Source organism: Aythya ferina (genome assembly GCF_964211825.1).
Source record: "Aythya ferina genome assembly, chromosome: 20".
Classification (NCBI taxonomy): Eukaryota; Metazoa; Chordata; class Aves; order Anseriformes; family Anatidae; genus Aythya; species Aythya ferina.
In genome coordinates, this window is record NC_140318.1 from 6,091,381 (window position 1) to 6,105,017 (window position 13,637).

The 13,637-nt window shown below is 47.4% G+C and overlaps 1 protein-coding gene across 4 annotated transcripts in view; it reads left to right on the forward strand.

Annotated features, from left to right (window-relative positions):
• The window catches only part of COL5A1 (collagen type V alpha 1 chain), a 168,091-nt gene that overhangs the window by 103,361 nt on the left and 51,093 nt on the right, over nucleotides 1–13,637 (forward strand). For all 4 annotated transcript variants that reach the window (XM_084494111.1, XM_084494108.1, XM_084494109.1 and 1 more), the window contains 9 exons: nucleotides 384–476; nucleotides 3,279–3,335; nucleotides 3,487–3,540; nucleotides 4,413–4,466; nucleotides 5,257–5,310; nucleotides 7,283–7,336; nucleotides 8,157–8,210; nucleotides 9,595–9,639; nucleotides 12,406–12,459. In XM_084494111.1, coding sequence (XP_084350237.1) covers nucleotides 384–476; nucleotides 3,279–3,335; nucleotides 3,487–3,540; nucleotides 4,413–4,466; nucleotides 5,257–5,310; nucleotides 7,283–7,336; nucleotides 8,157–8,210; nucleotides 9,595–9,639; nucleotides 12,406–12,459 — 519 coding nt within the window. The remainder of the gene's footprint in view (nucleotides 1–383; nucleotides 477–3,278; nucleotides 3,336–3,486; nucleotides 3,541–4,412; nucleotides 4,467–5,256; nucleotides 5,311–7,282; nucleotides 7,337–8,156; nucleotides 8,211–9,594; nucleotides 9,640–12,405; nucleotides 12,460–13,637) is intronic.

The following is a 13,637-nucleotide window of genomic DNA, read 5'->3' on the forward strand; positions in this document are numbered from 1 at the left end:
GGCCACGAGACAGCTCCAGCCCAATAACCCGATACAACCCCATGTCCACCAGCATCTGCACGGGGGCTCTCAGGCCTGTGAGAACTTCAGCGTTAGTTTTGAGCAGTGGTGCATGAGGTCCTCACAGTTCAAAGCCTGCAAGGCCTCCTATTGTGCATGCTTTGACTTGGCAGCATTTGCTGTGTGGATACGTCCATGGGAAACAGTCCGTGTGCGCCGGCGAGCTGGGCGACCCGAAAGCACGCTGCTTAATGGGGTGGTCTGGAAGGACACTGATGGGCCTGGGGCAGTCATGCTGAACAGAGCTATTTAGGAACCAGGCTAGCGTGAGTATGGAGACACAGCAACCCCGTGACCTGCTTTCTCTGTCTTGTTCCCATCAGTTCCGCTTTAGCGGAGGAGGAGATGCTGGCTCAAAAGGACCACTCGTTTCAGCCCAGGAGGCCCAAGCCCAAGCCATCCTGCAGCAGGCCAGGGTAAGTGAAGGGGAGCGGGGTGTCTCTTGCAGCAGGTCTGTGTTGATGAGGAAGACAAGATTAAACTTCTCAGAGGAGATGTCTCCGTGTTTGCACCATCCCTGCTGGTAACAGTCTCTTGACCTAGGTCTGAGGTGGGATTGCTGCATGGCTTGAGGTGATGACACCTGGATGACTTGGCCTTTTATTGAGCACCAGCAACAGGCCAGGCTCTAAAAACTCAGTTTTAAATTACCTACGGACCTTGGAGATGGCCTTCTGCTGATGGAAGTAGACATAAACCTGCTGCAGCGTTCTGCTGTTTATGCTGACAGTTTTGAGAATCTATATGAAAAGTCGTGGCATATGCTGTAGGGGATTTCTTTCTTTCTTTCATTTTTTCCAGCAAATCTCACTCAATAATTAAATGTATGTCACAGATGTAAGCTGTTCCCAGCTCCATGAATCTCAGCAGGCAGCCTGCAATTTCCTTTAATATATTTATTGAAAATACATGATGAATATCTACACCTTTTTTTTTTTTGTTTTGTTTTGTCAAATGACCTTATTGATTAGTGATCACATAATCCCCAGCCGTGTTTATTATTTAGGCTCACTGGTGAAACAAGATGGGCCATGCACGTTCCCAGTACAATTCCTGTTCCCTAGCTGGATGAGTATGTCAGTGTATAAGGCTCCATCCTCAGCTGTTCAAAATAAGACTTCATTTCCAGGCAGGACAGCTTTGAATTTTCCCTTCCATGAGTGCTTGTCTGAGGTTACATTTGATCATTAGCACGTTGAAAGCAGAAAAGCAGCAGGCACAATTATAGCAGAAGGGAAAACGTGAGGACCCCTTGAGTGCATTTCTGATTTATTTGTCCCAGTCTTGTCCAGGAAGGACCAGATCCTGGCTTGGAGCAGTAAAGGGGAAAATACAAGATGGTTTAGCAAGGCCAAAAATGAAAGGGGATGGCTTTGGGGCGCTTTGGTTCTCTTCCAGCCAAATGCAGCCATCAAAGGACATAGCTTAGCTGTGCTTACCAGCGTCCAAAGCCCACGTCTGCCGGCAGCTGGGTCTCGTAGCTCAGATGCTGTTGATGGGCTAAAAAGCAATTCCTTTCACCCTTGAGTGAAATAAAGTCCTTTAGGTTCTCCACCCAGCTGGGTGACACATGCCCTTTTGGGTTTATAATGAGGGCTTTGGCTCAGCTGGGACTATTTTGCTTTCCATCCAGCTCTCCTTTAACTAAGGAGTTCAATTTTTCTCATGTTCAGGCAGAGCACAGGGCCCTGATGCCACCAGCCACTGCATTTTCCTATCCATTAACCTTACTCTGAGAATGATATTGGTGGATTATGATTCTTGTGTTACCTCGTCAGTCTTAATTTCCAGGCTGCCTACAGTTTTTCCATTAGCATTTATTTTGCTGGGAAATTGCTTTTCTTGACCAGATGAACGTTTCATGAGAAGCATCTGCTTTCTCAGACCTTTTTTGTTGTTGTTGTTTTCTTCTGCCTGTCAAAAATAGTGACTGATTTGAAAAAACAAAGTATCCCCCCCCCCCAAGAAAATTCTCTTTTCTGTTTTGTTTTTGTGTGTGTGTGTTTTGTTTGTTTAATTTTCAGTAAAATGTTGGGAAAAAAATAAAAAAATAATAAATCCTGGGCAACTTTTGGGCTGTGGATGAAAATTTGATAATTTCCATAAACAGAAAGATCCATTTCTTGACAAACATCAACCTATCATCAGGCAATTTCAGCTGAAAACCCTGATACTGAAGTGGACAGGGAAATAATTTTCTTTCTGTGGAGAAGTTATGGGATGTGGCAGGAATGAAAAAAGAGTCCTGCAGAGGGAAGTGCTTCTTTTTCTCTTTTTTTTTTTTTTTTTTTGGGGTGGTGTTGTTAATTGCATTATTAGGTTGACTTATTCCCTTAAAATTTGGCTTTCAGTAGACACTGAAAGTAGACACTGTCCCAGCCAGCAGTGTTCCGGAGCAGCTCCCTTTTAATGGGGAGTTGTAAAAAGATGCCACATAATCCAGCATTTGTGCAATATTTACACAATTCCAAGTTCAGTCACGGATAGATTTTAATTCCAGTTATACACAGATAATTACAACTCTTTTAAAGTGTCGAATTGTCACGAGGGAACAAATTGTCCAAGTGATGTTATGAACTGTGGACGGCCCCATTACCCTCCACGGAAATTACCGACTTGATGCATGGTTACATGACTCCTTAATTACTGAGCTAAACGCCCCCCATTGCAAATTGAATTGTTCTATTTGGAAGATGCTAAGTAGTAATTAAAAAAAAAAAAAAAAGGAAAAAATCCTCCAAAATTAAACTGCTAGTTTCATAAAGAAAAAGCCCTCCTAAACCAGGATGTGAGCAAACCCCTGTAGCATGTTTGGGTAAAGTTTTGTCATTTACCTTCAGTAGATTATTGTTAAAAGTGCCCGTTGTATTCTGTTTGTGTGTATTGTTGGAAAAGGGTTCAAATGCAGGAAAATCTGTGCTCTTTATCTGCCATGGGTCTCAAGCGGGGTGTTTATAGGTATGGGGCTGCAGGCAGCTGGGCTGTAGGTCCGTAAATTCTCTCAGCAGACCGACACCAACCAGGGGTTTGGCCCATTTGTGGAAGCAAGAAGAAGTTGATCAGTTGATCAAATTTATTGAGAATATGGAAATAGCTGCAAGGATTCCTGTTTCTCATAGCATGCAGGGAACACACAGCTCATGGTGCAGTGTGGCCATGTCCCATTGAGGCAGTGACACAGGAACACAATTAAAGCAGCATCTCTCTTTCTGTTTCAGCTGGCACTGCGAGGACCCGCAGGCCCAATGGGTCTGACCGGGCGGCCCGGCCCCATGGTGAGTAAAGAAGCAAGGAGAGAACGAAGCTGGCACTGGTTCAGCACCTGCTCTTGGTTACCTGCATGAATGCCTTCTCCTTAATGCCCTTTGGCTCTTCCCTCTGGTTCTGTTGTGGCAAAATGCAGTGAATCCCATTCTTTGCCCACAGGGACCCCCGGGCAGTGGAGGACTGAAGGGCGAAGCTGGAGAAATGGGGCCTCAGGTGTGTATGGCAAGATCGGGGGGCTGCGGGGGCTTTGGGGAAATGCAGGTGTGGAGCAGCCAGCCTTGCTTCAGGGGCTGCTGTGGGGGAGCAGCTCAGAGCCTACAAATGCAAGCTGAAACCAGAAAGGTGTGGGAACATCTGTTCCACGTATAAATGTCCCTTCAAGTATCCAAGTGCAGATTCAAGGCATAATTCCAAGCCAGCAGCGTAAAATTCTGCAGGTGGTTCTCCTTTCCTGCAAAGGCATCCACAGAGGGGTCCTGAAGGCCCTCAATACCCCCAGGTCCCTCTGTGAGCACCCCAGAGGCATGATGTGAGGGGGAGTCCCGCAGGCTGCTGAGGGGCAGGGGGCTCCTTGGTGCGCCAGCCTCTTGCCTTCCCCATGGCCCCAGCCATTCCCTGGCCACAAACGTTGGAAAAGAGATGTGGTGTGGGTGGCCTTGTAAATATGAGAGATGTTGGAGTGTGGGGAGTTCCTTATTGCTCACAAAATTGTCCTCCGGAGTCGTAAATCCTGCATCAAAGGGAAATTTTCTAATGGGGGGCAGGGATTTGTCTCCACCACCCTGAGCCCGTGACAAGCGCAGGGCTGCTCACAGGGTGAAGGCTTACGTTTGGGTCTACACATGCAATTCCCATCCAGACATGCTCAATCCTGCATCTACCCGGTGTGTTTTGAACCCCGGGCTCTGCTCGAGGGGTTCACCCCCCGTTTTGTCACCCCGTTTTGTCACCCCTCTGACCCTCACCACCCCAATGGGGCCTGGCTGGGGATGCCTGTGGGGCCGCTGCTCCGGCCAGCTGCACGGGGTCCGTCTGTAATGCTGCTGGCTGACGGCGTTTCTTTCTCTCTCCTCATTGCATCACAGGGTCCACGAGGCATCCAGGGCCCTCCCGGCCCAGCAGGGAAGCCAGGCCGCAGGGTGAGTGTCCCGGGAGCGCTTCGTCCCGCGGCCAAAGCAATTCCTGAGCGCTGAGAGCATTGCACAAGCGTGGGCTGGCGGCCAGCCAGGGGCTGGTCCAGGCCTTCTCGGTCCAGCTGGGCAGACACACGCGGGGATAAGAGCTTGGGGTAGGGAGGAGGGAGGATGGGAAGAGCTGCATGTCCATGCTTCCCATGTTTTAGTTCCCAGATTTTTGCTCCACGGTGCTGGGGTGGGAGCTGCAGGAGCACCCTGGGCTGCTTCGGGCAGCCCTAGTCTTTGCAGCGTGTGAGGAACTGGTCCCTGGAGGTATCTGAGCTGGCAGAAGCAGTGCTCACTTGCTCTGTTGACATTCCCGTTGCACAAATGCTGATTTTTATTTTATGGAGTCCTCCAGCTCTTTGTGTAAGCTTACCAGAGGAAGAAATTAAGAAGTTTTTTGTGTGACTCACATCCGGCTTTCATAAACTTTTATCTCATTTCAATTTGTGAACATCGACATAGCATATCTTAAAGTGTAATGGAAGATAATTTTTTCAAATTGATGACTGTATCCCAATGTCCACGCTGTGAACCAGCTTCCCTGCTGTTTGCCATACTCCAGCCCACCAGGCTGACCCAGGATGCTGCTGCAAGAACAGAGCAACATTTTCCCTTTGCCCAGGGAAGTTGCTGCCCAGCTGGCAAGCTCTGGCTTCAATAAAGCTTTGCTCAGCCACAGACCAAAGAGCAGATGTCTCCGCAGTCCTACTTTACCCCTTGTGTCTGACTTTGCTTCTCTCTGCTGCAGGGACGAGCTGGCAGTGACGGTGCCCGGGGAATGCCAGGCCAGACAGGACCAAAGGTAGCGTCACATCTTTGTGTGTTTTTGGAATTTGCATCAGCTGGTTAGCAAGCAGGAACGGGAGGACCCTTGCAGGAGGAGCCCTCTTTGCTTGGAGGAGGTGGCTGAAATGGTCCAGCGACTCCTGTGAAGATGTGGGCTCCACATTTGAGAGCTGAGGGAAATTAAACACACACCTAGAAGGCAGAACAGCAAGAGATTGTATTTTCTTTTCTTTCCTTTTTTTTTTTTTTTTTTGGTGCAACTTTATTAAATTGCTGGATCCCCTTAAGAATGAAACATGCTCCCTTGGCTGCAGTTGTAGAACAAATACTTCAGAATCCTAATTACAAAAAACAAACATGAATGAGCAGTTGGAAATATCCTGAAATATAACTACCAAAAAATACCTATTAAGTGGGTGAGGAAATGTAGAAGGAGTGGTGAGGAATTTTAATGCCTTGTATTTATCTTTGAGACAAAATCCTTTCATTCAGCTGTGATCTGCAGGTATTATCAACCAAGGAAGGAGCTGTTCCACTGAAATTGAATGCAAAGAAAGTTTGCTCAGGGAATCATGTATTAAAGGTTTTAAGTACTTTATTATGTAGATACTTAAAGCTGGAAAAGATGGGGGGTTTTGATACAGAGACAGGAGGCTGCAAATCATTTATCCAGTAAAGTGCTTTAATGAGCATCAACTGCCCTCCAAGGAGTGGATGCCAGGGAAGAAGGGAAAACAGAATAATGAGCAGCTCTGGAAACGAGCTAAATCTGCTGTGAGCAGAGCCAGAGCAACGCCCCATGAGCTGACAGAAACGAAGGAGCCATCAGTTACCCTGGTGCATCTCCGTCAGCCTTGGCCAGGTCGATTTATCCTCCAAAATGCTCTGATGTAACCAGCTTCTTCGTTCGTAGGTAAAAGGTTTGTGGAAGGAAGGAGTGGTGCTCGTTCCACTTACCACTAGTGTGTGCTGTGCCTTTTGACCAGGGGGTTCCCCACTATACAAAGAAAATGGGACTTTCCTTTTTTATCTGTGCCAGGTGTTGTGTGACAACATCACCCGCAGTTTGCAGATGCCTTTGGGACTTCCCTTTTCCAAAGAGCTGAGGCTTTCACAGACAGTCTGTCTCAGTGCATTCCTGCCCCTATTTCCCCCCAGAATACAGGGAATTGGAACAGGGCACAAATTCAGTGAGGAAAAGCAGCTGTGCAGAGGAGAAGCCCTGCTGTGCTTTGCTGGGTTTAAAGCATGGGTTTGCTGGGGGATCCATGCTGGTCTGAGCCCCAGGAAGCTCTCTGAACTACTGGGGTTTTAATTTTTCCTCCTCACACTTCAGCTTCCCAAAGAGTTGCCCGTTTCCTTCGAGAACATCTGCAGAGCCGGGCAGGGGACGTGAGGAGCGAGCAGCTGTGTGCTCAGTGTGTCCGCACGACTTCTGTTTTCCCAGCGTGGTGCCAAGCACAGAGCAACACGCCCGCCCTCCTAGCACAGCTCCTTATATTGGGCTTGGCATCGTGCTCCCCAGCACGGCCAAAGCCCTGTTTGGCCAGGATTAGAGGGGTGTGTATGGGATGGGTTGTGGTGGAGGCCAAGGTAGTGTCTGGGGACCTGTTGGCAGGAATACTGGTGCCCAACTGGCTACCATTGGGTCATCATTTGTAATTCTGTGGAATAAAATGAAATAAATTGCACTAGAATAACCTGTCCAGAATTGAGATGCTTTAGATGATGGGACTCCGGAATTCACATGGAAAAATAATAAGTCTGTAGGTGCTGCAGGAAAAGGGAGGAGGTAAAATGGCTTTATTTGAGCATTTTTCTTTTTTTTTTTTTTAATCTATAACTTTGAAATCATCACTGGTCTGATGGGAGGTGAAGGCTGAATGTCTGAGGGAGAAAATCAATCCCTCCTTGACACAGAAAGGAAACAAATTGGAAACATATTCAACAGCAGGTGGAAACGTGTACTAACCTGGCTTTTCTTTTAGGGTGACCGAGGGTTTGATGGCTTGGCTGGTTTGCCTGGTGAGAAGGGAAATAGAGTAAGTTATATTCCACTTGTTTCCTGGCTGCAGTCTGTAATGAAACCTTGGCAGGAGGACATGGCTGGGAGGAGGGCAGCTATTGCTGGGGATGAGCCAGAACAGTGCAACGAGAACAAGAGTGTCCTGAAGGATAATGTGGGATGTCACAGCATTGCTCCCAGGCACAGCACTCACATCCTGGGAAGCTGCAAAATCCTTCTGGGATTGCTTGAAAGTGGAGGGGGGGGATCACTTTAATAAAATGCAGACTGACAAATTAGAAGCAAAACCTGCTTTTAGTGCAGATCTGGATGGGAACTGCCAAAAACACAATGGGATAGTTCGCTTTGGCTTATAATTAAACAATGGGGAAAAAAGCAAGAAGCTAGTTATTTTGGTAGGCTGCCTCCTCTCCCTAGAGAGAGCCACTGTCTCCCCAGTTAAACCATTAGTTTGTAAAGCTGGGGAGTTCTTGAGACGCAGAGATCGCATTATGATTACAAGCTACAGAGGAAAGGCAAGACAGTGCCTGAGAGAGATGCTTAATTGGCGAGATGTGAGATAGTGGGATGCCTTGGGTGAAGGAATATCTGTGTGCAGAGCCCGAGTCCCCTTTCCTTGAAGGAGCCACAGTATCTGCTTGTTTCGCAGACCCCTAGTGAGATGTCACGAGTAAATCCTGTGCCTCATGCACAGGAAAGTGAGGATACGAGCATCCTCAGCACATGGTGCAGACAGAAAAGGCAAGCCTGTTGCTAGGTTTCTCGCTATTACCCAATGTTTTCCATTGCCAGACTGTGTCCACCTTCTCTGAGGATTTTCTGCCTTTCCTTCACAGGGCGAGCCAGGCCCCCACGGACCCCCAGGGGCTCCCGGAGAGGATGGGGAGAGGGTAAGTTTGTCTGTGTCTGCAGCAGTCCTCTGAATTCATAACTGAGCCCTGTAAACGAGAAGCAGATGTGATGGCAGCACCGGGCGCACGTTGCCTGCTGCCATCCCCTGCAGCAGCAGCAGCAGCAGCTCGTCCCTGCAGCGTGGTGCCACGGGATGAGAGTGACATGGGGCAAACAGAGCAAGATGGGAGGAAGAAAAGTGATGAGAAATGTGCATTTTAAGTATCTGGTCAAAAAACTCTGTTTTTGTTACAAAAAATCATGTCATCGACAATGTGTGCTGCTTGTTTTCTAAGATACAGCAAATTGCAGCACGACTTGGGGAATAGGGAGTCCAGATAGACATGGGAATCAAAGATTAAATTGTTCACTTTAACACTGTGCAGTCGATAATCGCAAGGCCTTTAGCAAAGCTCAAACTAAGTGATACAGGCCTAGAAGGGCCAGTTTAAGAGAAGAGATTGCAAATGCTGAATGTGTAGTTCTGGGAAGTGTGCAGTTCGGTTGGAGGAGTATGGATTTCCCAGGCTCTAATCCCCCTCCACAATGTTCTCTTTCCACCTTTGGCTATCTGTAAAGCACAGATAATAATGCCTTCCGGACCACAAAGTTGTGAGGATTAATTAGTCGTGGATGTAAAGGGCTTTTAAGTCGAAAAGACCTAACTTGCATCTTTGGGGGAAAGAACAAATTTCTGGAGAACTTTAATCCTAAAGAGAAAGAGAAACCATGTAAGGGGAAGAGAGGGCATAGCTGAGGGGAAGAGAATGCATTTTATCAGCAGCAGAGGAGGGTTTGCATGGGCTGGCTGCTAGGATTGATTTCCTGGGTGTGGGCGTGCTGGGTTGTGATACGGTGTCCCTGGGGGAGCCTCATGTGTTAGGTGGTTTAAAAATGACTTGGAGGAAGCACCATCGGTGGGCATCAACAAGAGGTGGGTGTGGAGGGATGAAGAATTACCCCTTTGATGCCTCTGGCTTATCTGAGGAGCCAGTGGGTTAATCTGGCTAAATCAAATTCCCCGGGTAGCGCTCCCATGCTCCCCTTCAGTAGGCACTAAATCTTGTGGTTATTGACTCACATGGCCCGAATTGTTCCTACAGTATCTTGGCTATTAGCAAAATCCATCTTTATAAACACTGACATGAATTATGAAGTATCCATACAGCATTTCTAATCCTCGGTAAATTCTGCACACGCAGTATTAGTCTCGCGGCTTACGAGGTCTTCCTTATGCACGGCTACCCTTTTATTACTCCAGGGAAGCTGCTTTTCGGTGTGATTATTATTTAACAAGAATGAAACACCTGTGATGTGACTGAAATATAACTGCTTTGCTCTGTCTCTTTTGCTGCTTCCCTCTGTGCCTTCGCTGCCGAGCAGGGAGATGATGGAGAAGTTGGACCCCGAGGGCTGCCTGGAGAGCCTGTGAGTACCTCCTGGGGCTCGGCGTGCAGCAGCACCGCTTTGGTCAGGGGCTGGACATGATCAGGGTGCTTTAGGTGTCCCATGGGGCAGCTCCTGTGGTGCTAATCAAGACCCCCGAGTTCTTGCAGGGAACAGCTTCTCCTGCTTGAAGATCCAAGTGAATGGTTGGGAGTCTCTTTGCCTTAACAGCTCTCATCTACTTTTTTCACCAAGATGCCTACTGAGGAGAGAAGATGCTTTCTGATCTTGTATTACTGATGAGCAAACTTCTCGGTGATTCTATTTGCTCAGTGGCTAATATTTGAAATTTAAACCCTGTCATTTTAAAGGTAAAGCTTAGCTTAGGCTGGTCTCTCGTTTTTCCTGCATGCATCCTCCATCTGGACTGTTTAGGAGTCAGGTAAGTGGGCTGGGGTGTGAAGTGTGCATGCTGAGTGTAAGTGAAATGTGAGTTTTGTGAGTGTTAGTAGCAAACGGCAGTGAGGAATGGTTCTGTCTGCTATTGCAGGGGCAATGGCAGCAATCAGCCATGCGGCTCATCACCTGCACCCCTAGTTTAGTGCAGTGTGAGTGATCCCATCTAAATCTTAGGATGCAGTCCTAGCAGGACTGAACACAAGGGGACGTTTGCCATGACCTCAGCGGGGCTGGTGTTCTGTTCACAGAACACAGAACTTTATAAATCTGCAGAGTTTGTCAGTGTCTGGGCCTGCAGCTCCATATCCTGTTGCTAGTGCCGGAGCAGCCAGGCCAGGGCTAGCGAAGGGGACAGTTCCTATCAACAGTAAGGTGAAAAGGAGATGCTCATGATTTGAACAAAAACCTCCTGAACAATCCCAACAAGTGTTTTGGGGGAGCGCCCCACCAAAAAGAAACAGCTAGGTTTTCAAATCAAGACTCTGAAGGCATTTTCTGTCCCCAGCACCAACGATTTCTGATTTTGTTGGCAATGATGAACTCTGTTTCTGGCTCACCGTAGATTTCTGTGTGTAGTACAGTCATTGGCTGCTCATAGTATCCCAAACGCACTTCCTTTGTTATAAAAAGAACATTAACTATCTATCATTGGCCATCAGCTTTGCTTTCAAAATGTCTTATTTTGTTGTTGAGCGGCCCAGCATGGTGGCCCGAGAGTAATTGGTGAGAACTGTTGGACACACTTCACATGAGAAAGGGAAGGCTTGGCATTTACGGACTCGTTGGAACTAAATTATAGACGAGATGTCTGATTAACTTCTGGGAAAGATTAATCAACCCAGCTATCTCCTCAGCACATGTCTAAGCAATAACTTATGGGTTATTAACTTCTTAAAAGCATTTATATGCTCAGGTAACAGAGTAACAAAAGAGGAACTTAAATGATGATCGTGCATGCAGGGAAGCTTATTTTTATAGCAGCCATACAAGAAAAAATATCAGTGGTTGCCAGAGGAAAGGCTTAAATTGCATCACAGGAAACTTCTGGTCATAAATACATGTCCCAAATCTGCATGTTTTTACCTGCCCTGAGCCAAAATAGGGTCTTACCAAATTTAATCGTAACTGATACTAGTGGTGTGACTTAGAAATTCGTTCCTCTTCATCCTGCCTCATATCCTTCCATAGCTGGTTTATACAAGCATCAGCCAAGGAGCTGCTCTCCTGGGGCTCAGGGTACAAAGCCCCAGCCCCTGCAGGACCCCGGTGGCTGGGAAGGGCCCCGTGCCCATGCATCCCGTTGGCCCTGCAAAATGCTTTTCTGCAGGAACAAAATCCCTGTGGCCTCTGAGATCAGACCCTTTCATAATGTCTGCTCTTCTGTCCTCTAACATTTCATTTTAATTCCTCTGCGTCATAAAAAGGGATGTGCAATATTTGGGCAGACAGATAAAACTGCCCATCAGTCAAGAACAGTTTTCCTCCGTGACAGTGAATGAACACCAGCCTTGTAAATGTCCAGGGTCCTTTTACCATTTCTAATTGAAGAAAGGGCCTGAATTTAAAAGATGAGCTTCCAGATCTGCATCTGAGCGCTCAGGTGGGCACACAAGGCCCCCTCTCTTTCCTTTTGCTGCAAACCCACCAGGTAGAGGGGCTGCTGGAGCGGGGTTTGCAAAGTCAGGGAAAGTACATTGAAGCATTAGCTGTCAGACTCACTCTCTCACATGGATACAGTTCTCCTGACACATCAATGCAATACTCAAATCTCCCCGATTTCCCTGAAGATGATGCTAGGTTTCATCTGGTGAGAAAGCTAGGAATGGCAAGGTGTGGTTTAAGAACCAAATGCCTTTGAAAATGCACTGTTATGCTGCAGGCTTAAAACCTTTTCCAGCCTTACTTCATTGTACAGATTGTCAATGACCAGAATTAAGTCTGGAGAGATTTAGAAATGTTAACCTTAATGATCCATTAGTGGAATAAGCTCGTTCTTCATGGCGCTCTCCGGCTGGAATGACTTGGCTGTGACACATTTTGCATCATTGTGTGCATTACAGGGTAATCCAGGAATATGATTAAATTATTTAAAAATTAAAAAAAAAGTGTCTGAAGTGGGCCTTCTTCCAATCCAAGGGATAACTGTATGCATGGATATTACCTCGACAAAAAGCATTTCAAGGGTGCATGCACACAGGATTTCTCTTACTGATTTTTTAACCCAGACAGCTGCTGTTACTGCAAAACCAGTAGGGTTGTGGCCAGCCCCGATGCTGTGCTGGGCAGAGCAGTGCCTGGCACCCATGGCGGAGCACAGGATGCACTAACCCTGCTTGTTTGCTCCAACAGGGACCCCGAGGACTGCTGGGACCAAAGGGGCCACCAGGACCACCAGGGCCACCGGTAAGTTCCCGGGGCTGCTGCCTTCCTGGGTCATCTCAGCCAAACCACCCTGCCCCAATTAGTCACTCAAGCAGATGATGCATCTGCACGATTCTATATGTCTGTGCCATGAGAAGACGTGTTCATAAAAGTTGCTGCTCAAAGTTGCTGCCCTGTTTTCAGTGCTGTCACCTCTGCATGTGGCAGCCCAAAATTTGGCTCACCCGAGTAGAAGTTAATGCCTAGTTCAGCCTGGGAGGGCAGAATGAGAGCTATTAACGTGGTGTCTTTGCTATTAACTTTTTCCTATAGGGTGTTGAACCTTTAAAGCAGTTTGTTCAGGTTTCAGGCAAAAGCCAAGGCAAGAACGTGCAGTTTCTATGCAGGAGGCAGCCACCCTATTTGTCGTGCACTGCTGGCCAGGGAAGTGCTGATGTAAGGGCTCCTTCTGCAAAGCACTGCAGCTCACTGAGGTCCCAGGATTTACAAACAGGACCCTGGACTGCTGCTAGAGCTGAGGGGGTCAGGGTTTTAATGGTGAGCGTGGTGAGGTCCTTAACCCCTCGTGGGATGTGGAGACATCCTCACTTTGAACTCCTAGTCTGCTGAAATTAAATGAGGGTTCAGGATCTGCTCCAAAACTGGTCTCACATGAGCATGCTGTTAAAAATGGATAACCTAATGTGCCCTAGAGCAAATGGGTGAACGCAGAAGCCCCAGCAGGAGGTTTGCATTGACCATCTACCACATTACACCCTCACTGAAGATGATCAGGGCAGACATGACCCTGGCTGCCTTTTTTTGTGGCCTCTGGTACAAGGGGGATTATTTTGTTGGCACAGGCTCCGTTTTGTTATTGAGGAAACCTCAGCCTTGGAGGCTTTGCTTTGTCCATAACACTGTTAAGAACAATCTGGGTCAAATCCTCGTTTTGGCACAGCCTTGTTGGCTTCACCTGAACAATGCATTCCTGTCCCGAGCGAGGTCTGTGTCCAGTTGTTCCTTCTCACGAGCTACTACCAGTCTGCTCGCTGTCGGAAGCAATCCGGCTGCAGTACGTAGCCAGGATTTCTTCATCTGGTGCTGATTCTGCTTTTTCAGGCAGGTTAAACCAGTGGGAAAATACCAAAATGACTCTTTAAAGTGTTAATTTTTGCTGGATTCATAGAATTGGCTGCTTAACAAAACACCTTTAGAAA